The 24,387-nt window shown below is 51.9% G+C and overlaps 1 protein-coding gene across 1 annotated transcript; it reads right to left on the minus strand.

Annotated features, from left to right (window-relative positions):
• Positions 1–20,212: 20,212 nt before the first annotated feature.
• LOC306754955 (uncharacterized protein) lies at positions 20,213–23,732 on the minus strand. Its single transcript, XM_079239134.1, has 2 exons — positions 23,163–23,732; positions 20,213–23,097 (listed from the first exon to the last, which is right to left on the minus strand). Exons 1-2 carry the CDS (start codon positions 23,604–23,606, stop codon positions 22,774–22,776), a joined length of 768 nt encoding a protein of 255 aa, XP_079095260.1. The 5' UTR covers positions 23,607–23,732; the 3' UTR covers positions 20,213–22,773.
• Between the last annotated feature and the right edge of the window lie 655 nt (positions 23,733–24,387).

The following is a 24,387-nucleotide window of genomic DNA, read 5'->3' on the forward strand; positions in this document are numbered from 1 at the left end:
ACCGTCCCTGTGTCCAGAACCGTCCCTGTGTCCAGAACCGTGCCTGTGTCCAGAACTGTCCGTGTCTCCAGAACCGTCCATGTGTCCAGAACCGTCCGTGTGTCCAGAACCGTCCCTGTCTCCAGAACCGTCCGTGTCTCCAGAACCGTCCATGTGTCCAGAACCGTCCCTGTGTCCAGAACCGTGCCTGTCTCCAGAACTGTCCGTGTCTCCAGAACCGTCCATGTCTCCAGAACCGTCCGTGTGTCCAGAACCGTCCGTGTCTCCAGAACCGTCCATGTGTCCAGAACCGTCCGTGTCTCCAGAACCGTCCATGTGTCCAGAACCGTCCCTGTGTCCAGAACCGTGCCTGTGTCCAGAACCGTGCCTGTCTCCAGAACTGTCCGTGTCTCCAGAACTGTCCATGTGTCCAGAACCGTCCGTGTGTCCAGAACCGTCCCTGTCTCCAGAACCGTCCGTGTCTCCAGAACCGTCCATGTGTCCAGAACCGTCCCTGTGTCCAGAACCGTGCCTGTCTCCAGAACTGTCCGTGTCTCCAGAACCGTCCATGTCTCCAGAACCGTCCGTGTGTCCAGAACCGTCCGTGTCTCCAGAACCGTCCATGTGTCCAGAACCGTCCGTGTCTCCAGAACCGTCCATGTGTCCAGAACCGTCCGTGTCTCCAGAACCGTCCATGTGTCCAGAACCGTCCGTGTCTCCAGAACCGTCCCTGTGTCCAGAACCGTCCCTGTGTCCAGAACCGTCCATGTGTCCAGAACCGTCCGTGTCTCCAGAACCGTCCATGTGTCCAGAACCGTCCGTGTCTCCAGAACCGTCCATGTGTCCAGAACCGTCCCTGTGTCCAGAACCGTCCGTGTCTCCAGAACCGTCCCTGTGTCCAGAACCGTCCGTGTCTCCAGAACCGTCCATGTGTCCAGAACCGTCCGTGTGTCCAGAACCGTCCGTGTGTCCAGAACCGTCCCTGTCTCCAGAACCGTCCGTGTCTCCAGAACCGTCCCTGTGTCCAGAACCGTGCCTGTCTCCAGAACCGTGCCTGTCTCCAGAACTGTCCATGTCTCCAGAACCGTCCATGTCTCCAGAACCGTCCGTGTGTCCAGAACCGTCCCTGTGTCCAGAACCGTGCCTGTCTCCAGAACCGTCCGTGTCTCCAGAACCGTCCGTGTCTCCAGAACCGTCCCTGTGTCCAGAACCGTCCGTGTGTCCAGAACCGTCCCTGTGTCCAGAACCGTCCCTGTGTCCAGAACCGTCCGTGTCTCCAGAACCGTCCGTGTTTCCAGAACCGTCCATGTCTCCAGAACCGTCCATGTCTCCAGAACCGTCCGTGTCTCCAGAACCGTCCCTGTGTCCAGAACCGTCCGTGAGTCCAGAACCGTCCATGTGTCCAGAACCGTCCCTGTGTCCAGAACCGTGCCTGTCTCCAGAACTGTCCGTGTCTCCAGAACCGTCCGTGTGTCCAGAACCGTCCGTGTCTCCAGAACCGTCCGTGTGTCCAGAACCGTCCCTGTGTCCAGAACCGTCCATGTGTCCAGAACCGTCCGTGAGTCCAGAACCGTCCATGTGTCCAGAACCGTCCCTGTGTCCAGAGCCGTGCCTGTCTCCAGAACTGTCCGTGTCTCCAGAACCGTCCATGTCTCCAGAACCGTCCGTGTGTCCAGAACCGTCCCTGTGTCCAGAACCGTGCCTGTCTCCAGAACTGTCCGTGTCTCCAGAACCGTCCGTGTCTCCAGAACCGTCCCTGTCTCCAGAACCGTCCATGTGTCCAGAACCGTCCGTGTGTCCAGAACCGTCCCTGTGTCCAGAACCGTCCGTGTCTCCAGAACCGTCCGTGTGTCCAGAACCGTCCCTGTGTCCAGAACCGTCCGTGTCTCCAGAACCGTCCCTGTCTCCAGAACCGTCCGTGTCTCCAGAACCGTCCCTGTGTCCAGAACCGTCCCTGTGTCCAGAACCGTCCGTGTCTCCAGAACCGTCCATGTCTCCAGAACCGTCCATGTGTACAGAACCGTCCCTGTGTCCAGAACCGTCCCTGTGTCCAGAACCGTCCGTGTCTCCAGAACCGTCCCTGTGTCCAGAACCGTCCATGTGTCCAGAACCGTCCGTGTCTCCAGAACCGTCCGTGTCTCCAGAACCGTCCATGTGTCCAGAACCGTCCGTGTCTCCAGAACCGTCCGTGTGTCCAGAACCGTCCCTGTCTCCAGAACCGTCCCTGTGTCCAGAACCGTCCGTGTCTCCAGAACCGTCCGTGTGTCCAGAACCGTCCCTGTGTCCAGAACCGTCCGTGTCTCCAGAACCGTCCATGTCTCCAGAACCGTCCATGTGTCCAGAACCGTCCCTGTGTCCAGAACCGTCCATGTCTCCAGAACCGTCCATGTGTCCAGAACCGTCCGTGTCTCCAGAACCGTCCCTGTCTCCAGAACCGTCCGTGTGTCCAGAACCGTCCCTGTCTCCAGAACCGTCCCTGTGTCCAGAACCGTCCCTGTGTCCAGAACCGTCCGTGTCTCCAGAACCGTCTGTGTCTCCAGAACCGTCCATGTCTCCAGAACCGTCCCTGTGTCCAGAACCGTCCATGTCTCCAGAACCGTCCATGTCTCCAGAACCGTCCGTGTCTCCAGAACCGTCTGTGTCTCCAGAACCGTCCATGTGTCCAGAACCGTCCATGTCTCCAGAACCGTCCATGTCTCCAGAACCGTCCATGTGTACAGAACCGTCCCTGTGTCCAGAACCGTCCCTGTGTCCAGAACCGTCCGTGTCTCCAGAACCGTCCCTGTGTCCAGAACCGTCCATGTCTCCAGAACCGTCCATGTGTACAGAACCGTCCGTGTCTCCAGAACCGTCCCTGTGTCCAGAACCGTCCATGTCTCCAGAACCGTCCCTGTGTCCAGAACCGTCCGTGTCTCCAGAACCGTCCCTCTGTCCAGAACCGTCCATGTCTCCAGAACCGTCCCTGTGTCCAGAACCGTCCATGTCTCCAGAACCGTCCCTGTGTCCAGAACCGTCCATGTCTCCAGAACCGTCCGTGTCTCCAGAACCGTCCGTGTGTCCAGAACCGTCCCTTACTCCAGAACCGTCCGTGTCTCCAGAACCGTCCGTGTGTCCAGAACCGTCCGTGTCTCCAGAACCGTCCCTGTGTCCAGAACCGTCCGTGTGTCCAGAACCGTCCGTGTCTCCAGAACCGTCCATGTGTCCAGAACCGTCCGTGTCTCCAGAACCGTCCCTGTGTCCAGAACCGTCCGTGAGTCCAGAACCGTCCCTGTGTCCAGAACCGTGCCTGTCTCCAGAACCGTCCGTGTCTCCAGAACTGTCCGTGTCTCCAGAACCGTCCGTGTGTCCAGAACCGTCCGTTTCTCCAGAACCGTCCGTGTGTCCAGAACCGTCCCTGTGTCCAGAACCGTCCATGTGTCCAGAACCGTCCCTGTGTCCAGAACCGTGCCTGTCTCCAGAACTGTCCGTGTCTCCAGAACCGTCCATGTGTACAGAACCGTCCGTGTCTCCAGAACCGTCCCTGTGTCCAGAACCGTCCATGTCTCCAGAACCGTCCCTGTGTCCAGAACCGTCCATGTCTCCAGAACCGTCCGTGTCTCCAGAACCGTCCGTGTGTCCAGAACCGTCCCTTACTCCAGAACCGTCCGTGTCTCCAGAACCGTCCGTGTGTCCAGAACCGTCCGTGTCTCCAGAACCGTCCCTGTGTCCAGAACCGTCCGTGTCTCCAGAACCGTCCATGTGTCCAGAACCGTCCGTGTCTCCAGAACCGTCCCTGTGTCCAGAACCGTCCGTGAGTCCAGAACCGTCCATGTGTCCAGAACCGTCCCTGTGTCCAGAACCGTGCCTGTCTCCAGAACTGTCCGTGTCTCCAGAACCGTCCGTGTGTCCAGAACCGTCCGTTTCTCCAGAACCGTCCGTGTGTCCAGAACCGTCCCTGTGTCCAGAACCGTCCATGTCTCCAGAACCGTCCGTGTCTCCAGAACCGTCCCTGTGTCCAGAACCGTCCGTGTGTCCAGAACCGTGCCTGTCTCCAGAACTGTCCGTGTCTCCAGAACTGTCCGTGTCTCCAGAACCGTCCCTGTGTCCAGAACCGTCCCTTACTCCAGAACCGTCCGTGTGTCCAGAACCGTCCCTGTGTCCAGAACCGTCCCTGTGTCCAGAACCGTCCCTGTGTCCAGAACCCTTCTTGTGTCCAGAACCGTCCGTGTTTCCAGAACCGTCCCTGTCTCCAGAACCGTCCCTGTCTCCAGAACCGTCCCAATCTCCAGAACCGTCCCTTTGTCCAGAACCGTCCCGGTGTCCAGAACCGTCCCTCTGTCCAGAACCGTCCCTGTGTCCAGAACCGTCCCTCTGTCCAGAACCGTCCCTGTCTCCAGAACCCTCCCTGTGTCCAGAACCCTCCCTCTGTCCAGATCCGTCCATAACCAGTCATATAAACAGTTAGTCTGTTTATATGACTGGTATTAAAAGGTTTTGGTGTCACCACAAACATACATCCAACAACCACAGAACGTTGCTGGTTTTTCTCAGTTTAATATTTATCTGGATGGTTCCAGAACTGCACCGATCATGCAATCAATAATAAATAGATCCTCTATTCAAATATATTGTCGTTCAGCAGAGGCTTTTATCCAAAGCGACGTACACCTGAGAGTGAGAACACAAGCAGGAAATCAGAACGTAGAGTAATAGTGACATGGTAGATTTAAAAAGCAACAAGATTATTATTTAGAGTGAAGAATAAAAGTCTTCCCACCTGATAACAATAACATAAAGGATCATTTAGTTAGGAATGTTTAGTTAGGAGTCTCTGAAAGAGGGAATGTAAGAACTATTGTCACGTACAGATGTGTTTCATTCATTTATTTTCCAAACCACTGGACCTGGTGGCCAATCTATCACAGGATATGTTTCATATTTGGGACTTTTATTTGAAAACATTGAAGGCTAAAACTTAACAGTCACCTCCCCTGCCCCCCCAAACGCCAAAAAACGCCCAAAAGACATGCCCAAATTTAATTAGATCCTGTTCTTAACCCCTTTGGAATACATACAAAAGCATGGACTCTTTATAAAGAAAACACTCTAAAGTTTTACCCTGAGCTTTCAGATGCATTGTAACTGTAAGCAGCATAAAGTTATTGAAGTTGGAACAGAAGGAAATTTCAGGTTTTTTCCCTCGCCTGAATTTTTCTTCTACTTTGTCAACATGTTGCTCATGGAGAGATGGAGATATGGACTGGAAAATCAGAGGTAGCTGTAGCATGAAGCCTTTCCTATGACCAGTTCAAATTTGGTGAAATTAGCAGCCAAAATGACTATTCTATGAGGGCTTTACTGTAAGTATGTTCACGCGCTCCCCAAACATACTAACGCCATTTTGGATACTCCAACTTCAATAAGCTATAACTCCAGAACACTTCAACATACAGTCATCAATGAGACTCTAATGAAAGGTGGTATCAAGAAGAATCTTGTTGTATATTTATATTTACTTTCAGCATTATTGAAATTTGCCAAGTGATGCATAAACACCCTAAAAAGCTTTTTTTTCTGTTGTGCACTATAATAAAAGAGTCAGAATGAGTTTCAAGGTCATCATTTTTATATATGTAAACAATGTAATGTCATGTTATGTAATGTAAACAAAATGGAATCATAAAAACACCATAACACAAAACCATTTACATATTTACAAATTTACAATCGTAGGTCTTTGTGTTTTGAACTATTGACTGATGAATAATGTTTGTAATAATTTAAGTGAGAAAGTTGGCGAGCAGAATATGTTGCTGTTATGATGAGCAGGGGTCAGAACCAATAATCCAAAGATGTAAACCTCCTCCACGTCCTCAGAGGACAGAACCGCCAGACACATCGGTCTCCATCTGGCCCATGAATCCTGAACGTATCCAGCCGGAAGCGTCCCCTCAGGACATGTGGGCTCCCCTCTGCCCGATCTCCGGGTTGAGAAAATTTGATCAACTGCGTTGAGAGACCAGCCGATCAGATCCATGATGTAGTTTGAGTGGAAGTAAAGAGATGTAAAAAAAGGCTCCGAGTCAGACAGGACAAAGTCACAGGCCAGAGCGGGAGGAGAGGGAGGAAACAGGAGCAAAGAAAGAAGCGTCCTCCTTCGCCGAGAGCAGGAGTGGAATACCACCAGAGAAAACCAGAGATAAGTTTTCTGGTTTTCTATTACCAGTTAAAAATCTTGCAGTGGCATTCTGTACCAGCTGCAGGACACAGTGCGCTTTTGGCTGATTCCAATAAAATCTGAGTTACAGTGATCCATGCGCGAGGTAATAAAAGCATGGATCACGGGCTATATATGGCGTCTCGATAAAAGGGGCTTCATTCAGCCTCCTTAACTGAAAGACGCAGGACTTCACCAAAGTGTTGACGTGTGAGTCCAGGTTGAGACAAAAACCATTTTCACACCTGGATTTTTTATGCTTTTCATGTGGTGCCAGAAAAGTCTAAACAAGTGGTGAAACCAGGTCCAAAAGGGGCGGTGCAACCAGGTCCAAAAGGGGCGGTGCAACCAGGTCCAAAAGGGGCGGTGCAACCAGGTCCAAAAGGGGCGGTGCAACCAGGTCCAAAAGGGGCGGTGCAACCAGGTCCCAAAGAGACGGTGCAACCAGGTCCAAAAGAGGCGGTGCAACCAGGTCCCAAAGAGACGGTGCAACCAGGTCCAAAAGAGGCGGTGCAACCAGGTCCCAAAGAGACGGTGCAACCAGGTCCAAAAAGGGTGGTGCAACCAGGTCCCAAAGAGACGGTGCAACCAGGTCCAAAAGAGGCGGTGCAACCAGGTCCCAAAGAGACGGTGCAACCAGGTCCAAAAAGGGTGGTGCAACCAGGTCCCAAAGAGACGGTGCAACCAGGTCCAAAAGAGGCGGTGCAACCAGGTCCAAAAGGGGTGGTGCAACCAGGTCCAAAAGAGGCGGTGCAACCAGGTCCAAAAGAGGCGGTGCAACCAGGTCCAAAAGAGGCGGTGCAACCAGGTCCCAAAGAGACGGTGCAACCAGGTCCAAAAAGGGTGGTGCAACCAGGTCCCAAAGAGACGGTGCAACCAGGTCCCAAAGAGGCGGTGCAACCAGGTCCCAAAGAGACGGTGCAACCAGGTCCAAAAGAGGCGGTGCAACCAGGTCCCAAAGAGACGGTGCAACCAGGTCCAAAAGAGGCGGTGCAACCAGGTCCCAAAGAGACGGTGCAACCAGGTCCAAAAGAGGCGGTGCAACCAGGTCCCAAAGAGACGGTGCAACCAGGTCCAAAAAGGGTGGTGCAACCAGGTCCCAAAGAGACGGTGCAACCAGGTCCAAAAGAGGCGGTGCAACCAGGTCCCAAAGAGACGGTGCAACCAGGTCCAAAAGGGGCGGTGCAACCAGGTCCAAAAGAGGCGGTGCAACCAGGTCCAAAAGAGGCGGTGCAACCAGGTCCCAAAGAGACGGTGCAACCAGGTCCAAAAAGGGTGGTGCAACCAGGTCCCAAAGAGGCGGTGCAACCAGGTCCAAAAGAGGCGGTGCAACCAGGTCCCAAAGAGGCGGTGCAACCAGGTCCAAAAGAGGCGGTGCAACCAGGTCCGAAAGAGGCGGTGCAACCAGGTCCAAAAGAGGCGGTGCAACCAGGTCCAAAAGGGGTGGTGCAACCAGGTCCAAAAGAGGCGGTGCAACCAGGTCCAAAAGAGGCGGTGCAACCAGGTCCAAAAGAGGCGGTGCAACCAGGTCCCAAAGAGACGGTGCAACCAGGTCCAAAAAGGGTGGTGCAACCAGGTCCCAAAGAGACGGTGCAACCAGGTCCCAAAGAGGCGGTGCAACCAGGTCCCAAAGAGACGGTGCAACCAGGTCCAAAAGAGGCGGTGCAACCAGGTCCCAAAGAGACGGTGCAACCAGGTCCAAAAGAGGCGGTGCAACCAGGTCCCAAAGAGACGGTGCAACCAGGTCCAAAAGAGGCGGTGCAACCAGGTCCCAAAGAGACGGTGCAACCAGGTCCAAAAAGGGTGGTGCAACCAGGTCCCAAAGAGACGGTGCAACCAGGTCCAAAAGAGGCGGTGCAACCAGGTCCCAAAGAGACGGTGCAACCAGGTCCAAAAGGGGCGGTGCAACCAGGTCCAAAAGAGGCGGTGCAACCAGGTCCAAAAGAGGCGGTGCAACCAGGTCCCAAAGAGACGGTGCAACCAGGTCCAAAAAGGGTGGTGCAACCAGGTCCCAAAGAGGCGGTGCAACCAGGTCCAAAAGAGGCGGTGCAACCAGGTCCCAAAGAGGCGGTGCAACCAGGTCCAAAAGAGGCGGTGCAACCAGGTCCGAAAGAGGCGGTGCAACCAGGTCCAAATAGGCTGTGAAACCAGGAGCAGTGGGGTTAAAAAGCATGTTTAGGGCCATTCAACGTCTGATGTCAATGAGACAATCCAAGAGAGGCTAAAGCCAGCCTTTTGTTTTAAGAGGAAGTAGACCTGACAGTGATCGGCATACAGGTGAAACCATGTCTTCTAAAAATAACATGAAGTGGCAGCAAATACAGGGAGAACAGGAAATGAGAACAGCAGCTGAGTTAGACATGAAGTGGTCCAACCTGACACTACAGCTCCTGCCAGATAGATATGATCTGAACCCCTGCAAGGTGGCAGTGATGCCAACACACTGCTCCAGCCTGGAGAGGACAACATCATGGTCCACTATGTCAAAAGCAGCTGTTAAATCTAAAAACACAAGTACAACACTGTTGCCAGAATCCATTGCTAAAATAATGTCAATAAAAACCCTCAGAAGTGCTGCTTCAGTGCTGTGACTCGTTTTAAACCCGACCGAAACACCTGTGTAATATTATATTCCTCCAGGAAGGCCTTTAACTGAATGTAGACTACTTCTTCCAAGATTTTTGACACAAAAAGCAGCTTTGACAAAGACCAAAACCTGATCAAGGCCAAGGACACAAAGCAGGGACAGCTTTTGCTGCGGTTCTCTGCAGCCCTAACCCTCTTGACCAAGGAACATCTTCTTCTGAAATAAACGGACTCATGTGGAGAAGAAAGTACACAAACTGTTAAATTCTCCTCTGCTACTGAATCAGGTTTTGGTTCTAATTTAAGGAAGGACGCACTTTGATGACATGCTGAGGCATTTATCGCAATCCAGGTATAAGAATGATTACTTAGCTACTTAACACCATTCAATGGAAACACTGTCTGTACTTTGTAGAAATATCACTTTTATTTTGTGAAAAACTAATAGAATTGCAGTTTATGACACAAAGAGTCTTGCCTGGCTGTAAACTCACCTGCATTTAGCGAGCAAATGCTATAAAACTCCTGCTAACTGCTAGCATAGTTTAATAGAAGTTTACTGTAGCACTGTTTAGCTAGGTTCACATCTGCTAACTTAAGCTGTTGCTTCATTGTCCTGTGTTTAAAGGCATTACAGAAATTCATCCTTTATAACCAGTCTACAAAGTGTGTTGCAGCAGAAAATCTGGACAAACGCAACTGATCTAATTTCATTTGCTCTTCATCTGCTGCTCATCCAAAAAGTGGCCCGCCGCCATTAGGACGCCAGGTTCTGATTCATCCGCCAGGTCCTGATTCATTCGTTCAGGTGGTGTTGCTCGTCTTCTCAAAATGACATTTTTTGTGTGTTTTTATTGATTTTGTGTTTATTTTCTTGGTAATTTTATTGGACAGTGTGTTTGAGTGGATTTTAATATTTGCAAAACAAAGTTTCTTTTGAGGGAAAATAAAAATTACTTGAACTTTAAGCAAATGTCAGCCGCAGAGATGATCGTTTCCCTTCCTGTATTTGGTCGTTACTCTCCAACGGACAGATTACAGCTGTGTTCCATTGCACCACAGGGGGGCGCTGGAGAGGGCAATAAAACTACTGAAAAGGATTTAAAGTATGGATGTCAAACCAGTCTACAAGGGCAACAGTACTTCAGGTTTTTATTGTTTCCCTGCTCCAACAAACCACGGAAACAAGTCAAACCTGCAGGATAGCAGGCTTGGAGGATTACAGTTTGACACCCTGCTTTAGGACTTTATTTTATTATGTTGCTAAAATTTAGAAAACAAAAATAAATTTGTGATTAGATTTAGTGAAGAAAAACGTATACAAGTCACTAGATACGGTGGTGAAACAGAAATGGGATGGTAGTGAACTTCAAATCCAGCTGAAGACCCACGTCAAATGCTTTCATTTTGGTTTTTATGTACATTATTTCATCAAGTTAAACCAGATGTGTCACATTGACAGAACGGAATACTGGTGGAGACGTCTGTCCATCACACTTTTGCAGATACAGAAAGCCCGATCCAGATGTTAAAATGATTAATAACAAAGATCACATATCTGGTCAAATGTTCACATCAATACCAGAATAAAAATTTGAAAGATTCTGAAAGCAGCGTGAATTCACCTTGAACAATGTAAAACTCTACGTGTAAAAGAAGGAAAAACAACCCGGATTATGTCATGTTTGCATTTTCTGTGTAGAAAAAGGAAAATATCTTCTACTCTTCACACCTAACATCTTCATCTGACTCATATCAGGTAAGAAAAGAGACGACATCAACTCAGAGTTTTACCCAATTTTCTGAAGAAAAACGTTTAGTCTTCCTGGATCCAGCTGCTATGTTGGTCCAGATGTTTGTCTCTGGACTGGTGTTGGTCCAGATGTTTGTCTCTGGACTGGTGTTGGTCCAGATGTTTGTCTCTGGGCTGATGTTGGTCCAGATGTTTGTCTCTGGACTGGTGTTGGTCCAGATGTTTGTCTCTGGACTGGTGTTGGTCCAGATGTTTGTCTCTGGACTGGTGTTGGTCCAGATGTTTGTCTCTGGACTGATGTTGGTCCAGATGTTTGTCTCTGGACTGGTGTTGGTCCAGATGTTTGTCTCTGGGCTGGTGTTGGTCCAGATGTTTGTCTCTGGACTGGTGTTGGTCCAGATGTTTGTCTCTGGGCTGGTGTTGGTCCAGATGTTTGTCTCTGGGCTGATGTTGGTCCAGATGTTTGTCTCTGGACTGGTGTTGGTCCAGATGTTTGTCTCTGGACTGGTGTTGGTCCAGATGTTTGTCTCTGGACTGGTGTTGGTCCAGATGTTTGTCTCTGGACTGGTGTTGGTCCAGATGTTTGTCTCTGGGCTGATGTTGGTCCAGATGTTTGTCTCTGGACTGGTGTTGGTCCAGATGTTTGTCTCTGGACTGATGTTGGTCCAGATGTTTGTCTCTGGACTGGTGTTGGTCCAGATGTTTGTCTCTGGGCTGATGTTGGTCCAGATGTTTGTCTCTGGGCTGATGTTGGTCCAGATGTTTGTCTCTGGACTGGTGTTGGTCCAGATGTTTGTCTCTGGACTGGTGTTGGTCCAGATGTTTGTCTCTGGGCTGATGTTGGTCCAGATGTTTGTCTCTGGGCTGATGTTGGTCCAGATGTTTGTCTCTGGACTGGTGTTGGTCCAGATGTTTGTCTCTCGGCTGATGTTGGTCCAGATGTTTGTCTCTGGACTGGTGTTGGTCCAGATGTTTGTCTCTGGACTGGTGTTGGTCCAGATGTTTGTCTCTGGACTGGTGTTGGTCCAGATGTTTGTCTCTGGACTGGTGTTGGTCCAGATGTTTGTCTCTGGACTGGTGTTGGTCCAGATGTTTGTCTCTGGACTGGTGTTGGTCCTGATGTTTGTCTCTGGACTGGTGTTGGTCCTGATGTTTGTCTCTGGACTGGTGTTGGTCCAGATGTTTGTCTCTGGGCTGATGTTGGTCCAGATGTTTGTCTCTGGACTGATGTTGGTCCAGATGTTTGTCTCTGGGCTGGTGTTGGTCCAGATGTTTGTCTCTGGACTGGTGTTGGTCCAGATGTTTGTCTCTGGGCTGGTGTTGGTCCAGATGTTTGTCTCTGGACTGGTGTTGGTCCTGATGTTTGTCTCTGGACTGGTGTTGGTCCAGATGTTTGTCTCTGGGCTGATGTTGGTCCAGATGTTTGTCTCTGGACTGCTGTTGGTCCAGATGTTTGTCTCTGGACTGGTGTTGGTCCAGATGTTTGTCTCTGGACTGGTGTTGGTCCAGATGTTTGTCTCTGGGCTGATGTTGGTCCAGATGTTTGTCTCTGGGCTGGTGTTGGTCCAGATGTTTGTCTCTGGACTGGTGTTGGTCCAGATGTTTGTCTCTGGGCTGGTGTTGGTCCAGATGTTTGTCTCTGGACTGATGTTGGTCCAGATGTTTGTCTCTGGGCTGGTGTTGGTCCAGATGTTTGTCTCTGGGCTGATGTTGGTCCAGATGTTTGTCTCTGGACTGGTGTTGGTCCAGATGTTTGTCTCTGGGCTGATGTTGGTCCAGATGTTTGTCTCTGGGCTGATGTTGGTCCAGATGTTTGTCTCTGGGCTGCTGCGGGTCCAGATGTTTGTCTTTAGGTCGCGGCTGCTGTTGGTCCACATGTTGGTCTCGGGGCAGCTGTTGGTCCACATGTTGGTCTCGGGGCTGCTGTTGGTCCACATGTTGGTCTCGGGGCTGCTGTTGGTCCACATGTTGGTCTCGGGGATGCTGTTGATCCACATGTTGGTCTCGGGACTGCTGTTGATCCAGGTGTTGGTCTCGGGACTGCTGTTGATCCAGGTGTTGGTCTTGGGACTGCTGTTGATCCAGGTGTTGGTCTCGGGACTGCTGTTGATCCAGGTGTTGGTCTCGGGGGTGCTGTTGATCCAGGTGTTGGTCTCGGGGCTGCTGTTGATCCACATGTTGGTCTCGGGACTGCTGTTGATCCACATGTTGGTCTCGGGACTGCTGTTGATCCAGGTGTTGGTCTCGGGACTGCTGTTGATCCAGGTGTTGGTCTTGGGACTGCTGTTGATCCAGGTGTTGGTCTCGGGACTGCTGTTGATCCAGGTGTTGGTCTCGGGACTGCTGTTGATCCAGGTGTTGGTCTTGGGACTGCTGTTGATCCAGGTGTTGGTCTCGGGACTGCTGTTGATCCAGGTGTTGGTCTCGGGGGTGCTGTTGATCCAGGTGTTGGTCTCGGGGCTGCTGTTGATCCACATGTTGGTCTCGGGACTGCTGTTGATCCACATGTTGGTCTCGGGACTGCTGTTGATCCAGGTGTTGGTCTCGGGGCTGCTGTTGGTCCACATGTTGGTCTCGGGGCTGCTGTTGGTCCACATGTTGGTCTCGGGGCTGCTGTTGGTCCACATGTTGGTCTCGGGGCTGCTGTTGATCCACATGTTGGTCTTTGGGCTGCTGTTGATCCAAGTGTTGGTCTTGGGACTGCTGTTGATCCACATGTTGGTCTCTGGGCTGCTGTTGATCCAGGTGTTGGTCTCGGGGCTGCTGTTGATCCACATGTTGGTCTCGGGACTGCTGTTGATCCAGGTGTTGGTCTCGGGACTGCTGTTGATCCAGGTGTTGGTCTCGGGACTGCTGTTGATCCAGGTGTTGGTCTCTGGGCTGCTGTTGATCCAGGTGTTGGTCTCTGGGCTGCTGTTGATCCAGGTGTTGGTCTCGGGGATGCTGTTGATCCAGGTGTTGGTCTGAGGGCTGCCGTTGGTCCAAATGTTCATCTTCAGGTTGGGCCGGTCCTTGCAGCTGTGGTTCCTGATGCAGTTCTGGTGTTATGCGTTGCACCTGCAAATCTCTCCTTTGTTGCGTAGAAAGTTGTGGATCGTTGGAGTTTCCAATCAGTTCTTCGGGGAGACCCAGACACTCCCTCCATCTGTTTCCGTGGATCCTGCTCAGATATTCCCGACTCAGCTGGTCTTTGGCTGCTTCCCGCAGAGACCTTTTCAGCTCTCTGTGCCCTTCTTTCAAAATGAGTTTATCATAGATAAGTTGGGATTTTTTTCCACAACGCCAAAATCTTTTCCATTCGCACATCGATGTCAAAACTCCCAGAAAAACGATTCCAAAAAGGAGCCAGTAGGCAATGATCTGCAAGGGAAGCACCAAACAATGTTTCAGCAGGAGTTATTCCATGCTTTGCTGCTGGAATAAATCAGAAAAGAAAAAAAGACTTACCCTTGACAAATGTTTCAGTTTCAAGATGTCCTTTTCTTCTTTGGCCGTCATGTTTCCTGGCTTTAAGCAGGCTAACTTTTGTTGGTCAGACCCACAGCAGACATACCAGTCTCCATCAAGGAGCAATGAAATGACCCATAAACAACCAACACAAAGAGCTCTGACGAGGCGAGTCGATGCAGAAATCAGTTCAGCAGCCTTTACCTTCACAATTAATCTGACATGCAAATGTATATTTACAGGCGCGGACCCACGTCTTATCGGTAAAGAGCATGAGGAATGTGAAAATGCCACCTGACAGGGACATGTGAAGGCAGCAGTTCCAAAACTCATCCTCGCAGTTGCAGTCCACATTTCTGTCCAGCATTATGTTGTTGGTGAAACTCACAATGACTGTGAGGAAGACGCTCGCTTTGGTGAAGGGAAAATCAGTCAGAAGCTGCTTCATCTTTGACAGACAAGTTGCATCTGCTGAGACCTGAATTGGAACACAAAGCTCAGCAGAAGATACCACAAGCATTTCCTGTTCTGCAGACGTCGCCTGCAGAGGTGCTAGAACGGTTTCCGCCCCAAAAGCCAAGAACCGGCTGCGGTGGACTGGTCGGGGGTCAAGGTTTTCCAGTCTTTCTACAACCTCAGACACTTTTTAAACCCTTTCTCCTTTGCCCAAAACGGGTCCACAACCCACTGAAAACTGATCTGCAACCCTCTAAAAACACGTGCTCGCCTAATTAAAACTGGTGCTAGACTGGTTCCTGGCCCAGTGCAAACTGGCCTCACATTCTTCTGATTTTCTTATGAAGTTTATATAATAACTGCTGCAGTCAGACCGAGATCTTCATCGCATTTCTGAGGATTTCCGTCTGGTTTTAAACAGTTTTAGGACAGAAGCAGCGCTGCTGACAACTTTTAAAAGTCTGCTCATGTTTATGAAAGCGATGCAAAAGTCAGAATCGTCAAGAAAACGACCAGAAATCGATGTGGAATCGACGAGAAAAGGTCATGAAAACTATGTGAAATCTTCTCTGGCTGCATGTCTCTGGCTGCAGGTCTCTGGCTGCAGGTCTCTGGCTGCAGGTCTCTGACTGCAGGTCTCTGGCTGCATGTCTCTGGCTGCATGTCTCTGGCTGCAGGTCTCTGGCTGCATGTCTCTGGCTGCATGTCTCTGGCTGCAGGTCTCTGGCTGCAGGTCTCTGGTTGCAGGTCTCTGGCTGCAGGTCTCTGGTTGCAGGTCTCTGGCTGCAGGTCTCTGACTGCAGGTCTCTGGCTGCAGGTCTCTGACTGCAGGTCTCTGGCCGCATGTCTCTGGCTGAAGGTCTCTGGCTGCAGGTCTCTGGCTGCAGGTCTCTGGCTGCAGGTCTCTGGCTGCAGGTCTCTGGCTGCAGGTCTCTGGCTGAAGGTCTCTGGCTGAAGGTCTCTGGCTGCATGTCTCTGGCTGCAGGTCTCTGGCTGCAGGTCTCTGGCTGAAGGTCTCTGGCTGCAGGTCTCTGACTGCAGGTCTCTGGCTGCATGTCTCTGGCTGCAGGTCTCTGGCTGCAGGTCTCTGGCTGCAGGTCTCTGACTGCAGGTCTCTGGCTGCATGTCTCTGGCTGCAGGTCTCTGGCTGCAGGTCTCTGGCTGCAGGTCTCTGGCTGCAGGTCTCTGGCTGCATGTCTCTGGCTGCAGGTCTCTGGCTGCATGTCTCTGGCTGCAGGTCTCTGACTGCAGGTCTCTGGCTGCATGTCTCTGGCTGCATGTCTCTGGCTGCAGGTCTCTGGCTGCATGTCTCTGGCTGCATGTCTCTGGCTGCAGGTCTCTGGCTGCAGGTCTCTGGCTGCATGTCTCTGGCTGAAGGTCTCTGGCTGCAGGTCTCTGGCTGCAGGTCTCTGGTTGCAGGTCTCTGGCTGCAGGTCTCTGGTTGCAGGTCTCTGGCTGCAGGTCTCTGACTGCAGGTCTCTGGCTGCAGGTCTCTGACTGCAGGTCTCTGGCTGCATGTCTCTGGCCGCATGTCTCTGGCTGAAGGTCTCTGGCTGCAGGTCTCTGGCTGCAGGTCTCTGGCTGCAGGTCTCTGGCTGCAGGTCTCTGGCTGCAGGTCTCTGGCTGAAGGTCTCTGGCTGAAGGTCTCTGGCTGCATGTCTCTGGCTGCAGGTCTCTGGCTGCAGGTCTCTGGCTGAAGGTCTCCGGCTGCATGTCTCTGGCTGAAGGTCTCTGGCTGCAGGTCTCTGGCTGCATGTCTCTGGCTGCATGTCTCTGGCTGCAGGTCTCTGGCTGCAGGTCTCTGACTGCAGGTCTCTGGCTGCAGGTCTCTGGCTGAAGGTCTCTGGCTGCAGGTCTCTGGCTGCAGGTCTCTGGCTGAAGGTCTCCGGCTGCATGTCTCTGGCTGAAGGTCTCCGGCTGCAGGTCTCTGGCTGCAGGTCTCTGGCTGCAGGTCTCTGGCCGCATGTCTCTGGCTGCAGGTCTCTGGCTGCAGGTCTCTGGCTGAAGGTCTCTGGCTGAAGGTCTCTGGCTGCATGTCTCTGGCTGCAGGTCTCTGGCTGCAGGTCTCTGGCTGCATGTCTCTGGCTGCAGGTCTCTGGCTGCAGGTCTCTGGCTGCAGGTCTCTGGCTGAAGGTCTCCGGCTGCATGTCTCTGGCTGAAGGTCTCTGGCTGCAGGTCTCTGGCTGCATGTCTCTGGCTGCAGGTCTCTGGCTGCAGGTCTCTGGCTGCAGGTCTCTGGCTGCAGGTCTCTGGCTGAAGGTCTCTGGCTGAAGGTCTCTGGCTGAAGGTCTCTGGCTGCATGTCTCTGGCTGCAGGTCTCTGGCTGCAGGTCTCTGGCTGCATGTCTCTGGCTGCATGTCTCTGGCTGCAGGTCTCTGGCTGCAGGTCTCTGGCCGCATGTCTCTGGCCGCATGTCTCTGGCTGCATGTCTCTGGCTGCAGGTCTCTGGCTGCATGTCTCTGGCTGCAGGTCTCTGGCTGAAGGTCTCTGGCTGCAGGTCTCTGGCTGCATGTCTCTGGCTGCAGGTCTCCGGCTGCATGTCTCTGGCTGAAGGTCTCTGGCTGAAGGTCTCTGGCTGCAGGTCTCTGGCTGCATGTCTCTGGCTGCAGGTCTCTGGCTGCATGTCTCTGGCTGCAGGTCTCTGGCTGAAGGTCTCTGGCTGCAGGTCTCTGGCCGCATGTCTCTGGCCGCATGTCTCTGGCTGCAGGTCTCTGGCTGCAGGTCTCTGGCTGCAGGTCTCTGACTGCAGGTCTCTGGCTGAAGGTCTCTGGCTGAAGGTCTCTGGCTGCATGTCTCTGGCTGCAGGTCTCTGGCTGCATGTCTCTGGCTGAAGGTCTCTGGCTGCATGTCTCTGGCTGCATGTCTCTGGCTGCAGGTCTCTGGCTGCATGTCTCTGGCTGCAGGTCTCTGGCTGCATGTCTCTGGCCGCATGTCTCTGGCTGCAGGTCTCTGGCTGCAGGTCTCTGGCTGCAGGTCTCTGGCTGCAGGTCTCTGACTGCAGGTCTCTGGCTGAAGGTCTCTGGCTGCATGTCTCTGGCTGCATGTCTCTGGCTGCAGGTCTCTGGCTGCATGTCTCTGGCCGCATGTCTCTGGCTGCAGGTCTCTGGCTGCAGGTCTCTGGCTGAAGGTCTCTGGCTGCATGTCTCTGGCTGCATGTCTCTGGCTGCAGGTCTCTGGCTGCAGGTCTCTGGCCGCATGTCTCTGGCTGCAGGTCTCTGGCTGCAGGTCTCTGGCTGCAGGTCTCTGGCTGCATGTCTCTGGCTGCAGGTCTCTGGCTGCATGTCTCTGGCCGCATGTCTCTGGCTGCAGGTCTCTGGCTGCAGGTCTCTGGCTGCAGGTCTCTGGCTGCAGGTCTCTGACTGCAGGTCTCTGGCTGAAGGTCTCTGGCTGCAGGTCTCTGGCTGCAGGTCTCCGGCTGCAGGTCTCCGGCTGCAGGTCTCTGGCTGCAGGTCTCTGGCTGCATGTCTCTGGCTGCAGGTCTCCGGCTGCATGTCTCTGGCTGCAGGTCTCTGGCTGCAGGTCTCCGGCTGCAGGTCTCTGGCTGCATGTCTCTGGCTGCAGGTCTCTGGCTGCAGGTCTCTGGCTGCATGTCTCTGGCTGAAGGTCTCTGGCTGCAGGTCTCCGGCTGCAGGTCTCCGGCTGCATGTCTCTGGCTGCAGGTCTCCGGCTGCATGTCTCTGGCTGCAGGTCTCTGGCTGCAGGTCTCTGGCTGCAGGTCTCTGGCTGCAGGTCTCTGGCTGAAGGTCTCCGGCTGCAGGTCTCTGACTGCAGGTCTCTGGCTGCAGGTCTCTGGCTGCAGGTCTCTGGCTGCAGGTCTCTGACTGCATGTCTCTGGCTGCAGGTCTCCGGCTGCAGGTCTCTGGCTGCAGGTCTCTGGCTGCAGGTCTCTGACTGCATGTCTCTGGCTGCAGGTCTCTGGCTGCAGGTCTCTGGCTGCAGGTCTCTGACTGCATGTCTCTGGCTGCAGGTCTCTGGCTGCAGGTCTCTGGCTGCAGGTCTCCGGCTGCAGGTCTCTGGCTGCAGGTCTCTGGCTGCAGGTCTCTGGCTGCAGGTCTCCGGCTGCAGGTCTCCGGCTGCAGGTCTCTGGCTGCAGGTCTCTGGCTGCATGTCTCTGGCTGCATGTCTCTGGCTGCATGTCTCTGGCTGCAGGTCTCTGGCTGCATGTCTCTGGCTGCATGTCTCTGGCTGCATGTCTCTGGCTGCAGGTCTCTGGCTGCAGGTCTCTGGCTGCATGTCTCTGGCTGCAGGTCTCTGGCTGCAGGTCTCTGGCTGCATGTCTCTGGCTGCATGTCTCTGGCTGCAGGTCTCCGGCTGCAGGTCTCTGGCTGCATGTCTCTGGCTGCAGGTCTCTGGCTGCATGTCTCTGGCTGCATGTCTCTGGCTGAAGGTCTCTGGCTGCAGGTCTCTGGCTGCAGGTCTCTGGCTGCAGGTCTCTGGCTGCATGTCTCTGGCTGCATGTCTCTGGCTGCAGGTCTCCGGCTGCAGGTCTCTGGCTGCAGGTCTCTGGCTGCAGGTCTCTGGCTGCATGTCTCTGGCTGCATGTCTCTGGCTGCAGGTCTCTGGCTGCATGTCTCTGGCTGCATGTCTCTGGCTGAAGGTCTCTGGCTGCAGGTCTCTGGCTGCAGGTCTCTGGCTGCATGTCTCTGGCTGCAGGTCTCTGGCTGCAGGTCTCTGGCTGCAGGTCTCTGGCTGCATGTCTCTGGCTGCAGGTCTCTGGCTGCAGGTCTCTGGCTGCATGTCTCTGGCTGCATGTCTCTGGCTGCAGGTCTCTGGCTGCAGGTCTCTGGCTGCATGTCTCTGGCTGCATGTCTCTGGCTGCAGGTCTCTGGCTGCAGGTCTCTGGCTGCAGGTCTCTGGCTGCATGTCTCTGGCTGCAGGTCTCTGGCTGAAGGTCTCTGGCTGCAGGTCTCTGGCTGCATGTCTCTGGCTGCAGGTCTCTGGCTGCAGGTCTCTGGCTGCAGGTCTCTGGCTGCAGGTCTCTGGCTGCCTGTGCAGTTCAGGCCACAGTTAAACATTTTAGCGTTTGCTGTAAACGTCTTACCGCAGCATCACTTTATTCATCAGAGCTTTTAAACCTTCAGAGCAACGAAGCAGCCGCTCCTACAGCCGGTTAAAGGCGAAGCTGACGGAGTTTTTTCTGTTGCTGCCAGACTGCAACATTCTGTCGTTTAACATCAGATCATTACAGGATGATTAAAGCACTTTTAATGCTGCTTTTCCTCCAGTTTGAGCATTTCAATGTGTTTTCATTCTTGTGTGATTTATGTTTTATAACGTAGTTTTCTTCTGTTTTATTAGAAATATTAGTTTATCTGCTCTGCTCCGTACAGCACGATGGCCGACGGAGGCGGTTTTTACATGTACTGTACTTGATAGATAAATTTGACTTGACTATTTATTTGAAAGAACATGTTTCCATTAGATTCCCAGGCTACATGAAGGAGGAGTTGCCTTGTGTATAACATGCAGGCTAAAGTTCGTATGCATGTGCAGAGCTGCAGCTTTTCCCCTTCAGCATGACGCTACAGGAAACAGTTTCCTGCACTAACAAACACATTTTTGTTTTTTAAATAAAGACAGTTCAATACAAACAGCCTTTTGCTTATTTAGATTATAATGTAAAATCAGTTACACAGTAACAGTTTGCAGTGTAAATCAAGAAGTGAGTGTAAATCAAGAAGGTGTTATAAACACCTTATAAACTCACATGTGCACACGTGAAAATGCAGCAGATACTGAACATGTGTTTCTCTATAAAATCTCTTATCTGACACGTGAACTGGTGTCAGCTGGCTTCTACATGAAGAGAGACTTTACCACCAGGATGTGCTGATGGTGCATGACAACATCCGAGCATGTTCGGTACAAACTGCAGCAACACAGCAGCAGATGCAGCGTTTATAACTCTACAAACACACCTCAGTGACAGAAAAAAGCATCATAAACATGAAACATTAAAGCTAATTTCCTCTTGAAGACTTTAAACAAAATAACAGGAGATGAAAGCTTGTTACAGATTCAGCTGCAACATGAAGAATTATATTTTCATATTTAACAAAGTTTATACTGCTGGTAGTTTAGAAAGCAGTGGATGCTTATACATGTGTAGTACTACAGAGACGAGCAGCGAGCAGGCAACGCCAAGGCGCCATCAGCTGCAGGAAGTCAGGTTGAATGACTGCAATGGACAGGATCTCTGCTGCCCCCTGCAGGTGGAGTCAGGAACTGCGCGACGGAGCAGAGCTGCAGGTTTCACATCAATCTGCTGCAGGATGATTTATCCTGAAACGAGCTCAACATCTCGGAGACGCGACAGCGTCTTGACCAATGGCGTTTCAGACATTTACACAAAGCCGCCATTGTCAGGACGGCGGTGAAGGAGTGGACCCAAATGCAGAGACAAGGGAACAGGGGTGTAGGTCCAAGACTAATTTATTTTCCAGGAGGATCTCAGGGGACTAACAACAAAATGATCCAGCAACTGGCAACGGAAAACCAGGAGAATATATGCAGCCAACATGATGAGACACAGGTGTCATGACTTGACTGGGGAGCAGGTGATCTGATGAGCAGAAACAAAGTTCAAACAAGAAACAAGACAAGTGAACTAAACAGGAAAACTACAAAATAAAACAGGAAACCAGGAAAGAAGACACACAAAGAGTCCAAATCATGACAGCCATTTGTCCTGTAGCGCGGTAAGAAGTTGCTTTATCGTAGTTTAATCATTCTGTCGTCGTGTAGACGTAATCTGATCATTATGAGGTCACCTGGACATAAACGGCGCAGATATAAACGTGATTATGGCGTCCTCCAGCAGGCGGCGCTGTGACTGCTTTAATAAAACATGTTCAGGTTCGTCGCTTCGCAGGTCGCCGTGTGGAATAAATGACTTCTTCCCAGTTTTACCAGACCAGACTGGTTTTAAATTTAAACTTTATTATTTATACCAAAATAAAAAAAAACTTAACGCTCAAACGTTTCCGAGTTTGATGCGACGAACGGAAGAAAACGTTTTTTAGAAGCAGAAACGTCGTGAACAAGAGAAACAAAATGGATTTTTTAACTGCTGGAAGTTTGTTCCTGCCACGTTAAACTTTTACCGAACGTCTGATGATCAGTAAAATCTAGACAGAAAGTTCCGACATTTCATCAGAAAGTCAGTTGGAGCAGATTTAACATGATCTCCAACGTTGTCATTAAGTTTTATACCTTAACTTAATTTGGACATTTTCTCATAAATTTCTCTCATTGTGAGTTTATATCAACTTTTTCAGAATTTTAACTTTTTCCTCATAATTTTGATTTTTTTTTCCATAAATAATAATAAAACATAATTTTCTTGTTTTTCATCAGAATTTTGATTTAATCTCATAACAAGTAGACGCGGTATTTATAAAACACTTTTCCAGTCATTCTGACCTCTCAAAGCACTTCACACATCATATCCATTTACACACACACACACACACACACACACACACACACACACACACACACACACACACACCAGTCTTCAGTGTCTTGCCCACTTTGGCCTGTTGTCAGGAAAAACCTGGAATTGATCCGCTAGCCTTCCGGTTTGGGAGATGGATCATGATTCCAACTTCAGACCATGATTCCAACTTCAGACCATGATTCCGACTTCGGACCATGATTCTGATTTCCGATCATAATTCTGACTTTAGATCAGGATTCCGACTTCTGATGATGATTCCAACTTCAGATTATGATTCCAACTTTGGATCATGATTCCGACTTCGGACCACGATTCCGACTTTAGTTCATGATTCCAACTTCAGATCATGATTCCAACTTCGGACCATGATTCCGACTGTGGATCAGGTTTTAGACTTTGGATCATGATTCCGATTTCGGATCAGTATTCCGACTTCAGTTCATGATTCCAACTTCAGATCATGATTCCAACTTCGGACCATGATTCCGACTTTGGACCATGATTCCGATTTCCGATCATGATTCCAACTTCGGATCATGATTCCGACTTCGGATCATGATTCCAAATTCAGACATTGATTCCGACTTAGGACCATGATTCCGACTTCGGATCATGATTCCAAATTCAGACATTGATTCCGACTTAGGACCATGATTCCGACTTCAGTTCATGATTCCAACTTCAGATCATGATTCCAACTTCGGACCATGATTCCGACTTTGGACCATGATTCCGATTTCCGATCATGATTCCGACTTTAGATCAGGATTCCGACTTCTGATGATGATTTCCAGACACTTGTTTTACACCTGAACACGGCAGGAAGGAGCTTCCAGTAAAAACACGCAGAACATTTTATTTTTGTCCCATTGAGCAGATGACAGAGTCTCGGTCCGGTTACTCATCCGGTTCTGGACCTGTTCTCCAATCGTTTGCTCCCGGTTCTGGTGGAACCGCTGGCCGAGCCGACAGTTTGATCAGCTGCTCGGCGACATCGAAGCATTCCTCCCATCGCTCGTCTCCAATCTTCCTCTCAAACTCCTCCGTCAGCTTCTTCCTGGCGTATTTCCTCAGAGTTTCTTCCAGAACCTTCTCCTCCTGCTCCAGGATCAGTTTGTAGTACAGCCTCTGTCTTTCCCAGCAGGACGGTCTTCGCCATCCCAGCATGGAGACCAGTGCCGGGACGCAGATGATCCCGAAGAGCAGAAAGGAGCCGATGTTCTGCAACAGGAGCGGAAACGTTGAGCGGCGTTGTTGGTTTCGGTCAGCAGAAGAGAAGAACTTACCCTGGATCGGTTCTTCAGCTCGGCGATGGCGGCCCGCTCCCCGACCGTCAGCCTTCCCTCCGACTTGCACGCCAGCTGTTCCTGCTTGTCAGCGTGGCTCTTCATGCAGCAGACGTACCAGTTCCCACCAATCAGCACGCACACCACCCACAGCAGCGCGATGAACGCCGCCCGGCACATGGAAACGCAGGAAGAAGCCAAGAAGCTGCAGGTGTGGCGCCGGTCGAAGGACAACAGGTGTCTGGCGACTCTGTGGAAGGGTCGGTCCGTCCACAGCACGAACACGAAGGCGGTGAAGACCGGCAGGCAGATGTGCAGGTTGCAGTCGAACTGCTGGGGTTTGCAGGAGCACTCGAAGGCCTGGCCCAGGACCAGGAAGATCACAAGCACCCCAAAGTATGTGGAGAAGTCTCCGAAGGCCCAGCGAGACGCCGTCTGCTCCATCTGAGACACCGGGCCGTCTGCAGCTGGAAGGTCTGAACACGCAGCCTGCAGAACTTCCTGTCAGAGCCGAGTCAGCGTTCCCAACGCGCCTCAGCTGGAAAACTGTTCCAGTCCCTGCAGCTTCCTGTCCTGATGTAACAGCCGAGTCCGAGCCAGTCAGGATCTCACACCGCAGCCACGTGGTTCGCTCAGAGAGCTGCAGAGCTCGGCAGAGACCGGCCGCAACAAGCCTGCAAAGGGGGAGGGAGGGGGCGGGGTTCTAACAGGCAACAAAAACATCTGGTCGGCCTGCAGCCTGTTTCTCTGCTTACTGTCGCAGCGCCGGGAGTCCACTCCACACAGCGGGACAAACACCAAGCTGATGCAACAAATCTGTGCCTCCGCCCCCCTTCCCCCCCAAGTTTTCCTGGAGTTTTCCAGGAGCTCTCCAGGAGCTTTCCAGGAGTTTTCCTGGAGTTTTCCTGGAGTTTTCCAGGAGCTCTCCAGGAGCTTTCCAGGAGTTTTCCAGGAGTTTTCCATTCTGCTGCGAACAGCGCTCGGTTCATCGGGGTGTGTGTGTGGGGGGGGGGTGTTTCAGGCCTCAATCGTCTCTGCTTCAGTGACTCAGCAGCAACACCAACAGGCAGGCAGGTGTGTGCGTGTAAGACCAGAATCACACACACACCTGTCCAGATACAGTAATGTACCCCCCCGGCACACACACAAACACACACACACACACACACCCGCCACCACTTATTTCCCTACAGGCGACATCTCTGTAAAATGGCCGCCGCTCACG

Source organism: Telmatherina bonti (assembly GCF_933228915.1).
Source record: "Telmatherina bonti genome assembly, chromosome: 4".
Taxonomy (NCBI): Eukaryota; Metazoa; Chordata; class Actinopteri; order Atheriniformes; family Telmatherinidae; genus Telmatherina; species Telmatherina bonti.

Coding starts and splice junctions, on each gene's coding strand:
- LOC306754955 (XM_079239134.1), bottom strand. CDS start 23,606: ATGGAGCAGACGGCGTCTCGCTGGGCCTTCGGAGACTTCTCCACATAC. Junction 23,098..23,162: donor AGCTGAAGAACCGATCCAGG/GTAAGTTCTTCT, acceptor CTCCTGTTGCAG/AACATCGGCTCCTTTCTGCT.